We start from the raw sequence: 1533 nt of genomic DNA on the forward strand, positions 1-1533 counted from the left end.
AGTCAAGTGTGTGCTGTTAAGAACTCACACCATCACTGTAGCTGAAATTTATATACCAGAAGTTTACCATCTGATAAAGAAGGAGGAAAGAATATCCTTAACATTGGTAGTTGCTGAGTATCATTTTCACAGTAATAAAAAAGTAAGTAAGTTTCTTAAAATTTATTTAGAAAGATTTTCTCATTCTAACAGTGTCTTGATAAAAAATGACCCAAGATTTTGGAAATCCTAAAGACACTCTGTCAGAGGTCAAATCTACTTAAGAATCAAGAAAGAAAAATTGCAAAAAAAAAAAAAAAAAAAAAAAGGAAAAAAAAAAAATTGAATTAGGGCCCCCCCGAGCTACTCAGGGAAGGGTCCATACGGCGTTGTTTTGCGTTTCCGTCGTAACTTAAAGGGAAACTTTCACAATGTCCGGAGCCCTTGATGTCCTGCAAATGAAGGAGGAGGATGTCCTCAAATTCCTTGCAGCAGGAACCCACTTAGGTGGCACCAACCTTGACTTTCAAATGGAACAGTACATCTACAAAAGGAAAAGCGATGGTATCTACATCATAAATCTGAAGAGAACCTGGGAGAAGCTTCTGCTGGCAGCTCGTGCCATCGTTGCCATTGAAAACCCAGCTGATGTCAGTGTCATATCGTCCAGGAATACTGGCCAGCGAGCTGTGCTGAAATTTGTTGCTGCTACCAGAGCCACTCCTATTGCCGGCCGCTTCACTCCTGGAACCTTCACTAACCAGATCCAGGCAGCCTTCCGGGAGACGAGACTGCTGGTGGTTACTGATCCCAGGGCTGACCACCAGCCTCTTACAGAGGCGTCCTATGTTAACCTGCCTACCATTGCTCTGTTTAACACAGACTCTCCTCTGCGCTACGTGGACATTGCCATCCCTTGCAACAATAAGGGAGCTCACTCAGTGGGTCTGATGTGGTGGATGCTGGCCAGGGAAGTTCTGCGCATGCGTGGCACCATTTCCCGAGAACACCCGTGGGAGGTCATGCCTGATCTCTACTTCTACAGAGATCCTGAAGAGATTGAAAAGGAAGAGCAGGCCGCTGCTGAAAAGGCTGTGACCAAGGAGGAATTTCAGGGTGAATGGACGGCTCCAGCTCCTGAGTTCACTGCTACTCAGCCTGAAGTTGCAGACTGGTCTGAAGGCGTGCAGGTGCCCTCGGTGCCTATTCAGCAGTTCCCTACTGAAGACTGGAGCGCCCAGCCGGCCACTGAAGACTGGTCTGCAGCTCCCACTGCTCAGGCCACTGAATGGGTAGGAACAACCACTGAGTGGTGTTAAGCTGGTCTTCCACAAAGGCAAACAAAATGGAAATAGAAATGGAAAAGGTTGATGGAAAATAAAGTTTGTAAAAGTCAAAAAAAAAAAAAAAGAAAAATTGCATTAGGGTCATAATTATAGGAAAATATCGGAAAGAATAAGCTGAACATAGAATAAGGTATGGGGAAAGAAACCAACATGTTTACTTAATTTATAAACCCATTTATGTGTGTTCATACATAATTATATAGCTAGA

The 1533-nt window shown here is 44.1% G+C and overlaps 1 protein-coding gene across 1 annotated transcript; it reads left to right on the forward strand.

Moving 5' to 3' along the window:
• The first annotated feature begins 344 nt into the window (after positions 1 to 344).
• LOC110591928 (40S ribosomal protein SA-like) lies at positions 345 to 1313 on the forward strand. Its single transcript, XM_044913300.1, has one exon. It carries the CDS (start codon positions 411 to 413, stop codon positions 1296 to 1298), a length of 888 nt encoding a protein of 295 aa, XP_044769235.1. The 5' UTR covers positions 345 to 410; the 3' UTR covers positions 1299 to 1313.
• Positions 1314 to 1533: the final 220 nt, after the last annotated feature.

This window comes from Neomonachus schauinslandi, chromosome 3 (genome assembly GCF_002201575.2).
Source record: "Neomonachus schauinslandi chromosome 3, ASM220157v2, whole genome shotgun sequence".
Lineage (NCBI taxonomy): Eukaryota > Metazoa > Chordata > Mammalia > Carnivora > Phocidae > Neomonachus > Neomonachus schauinslandi.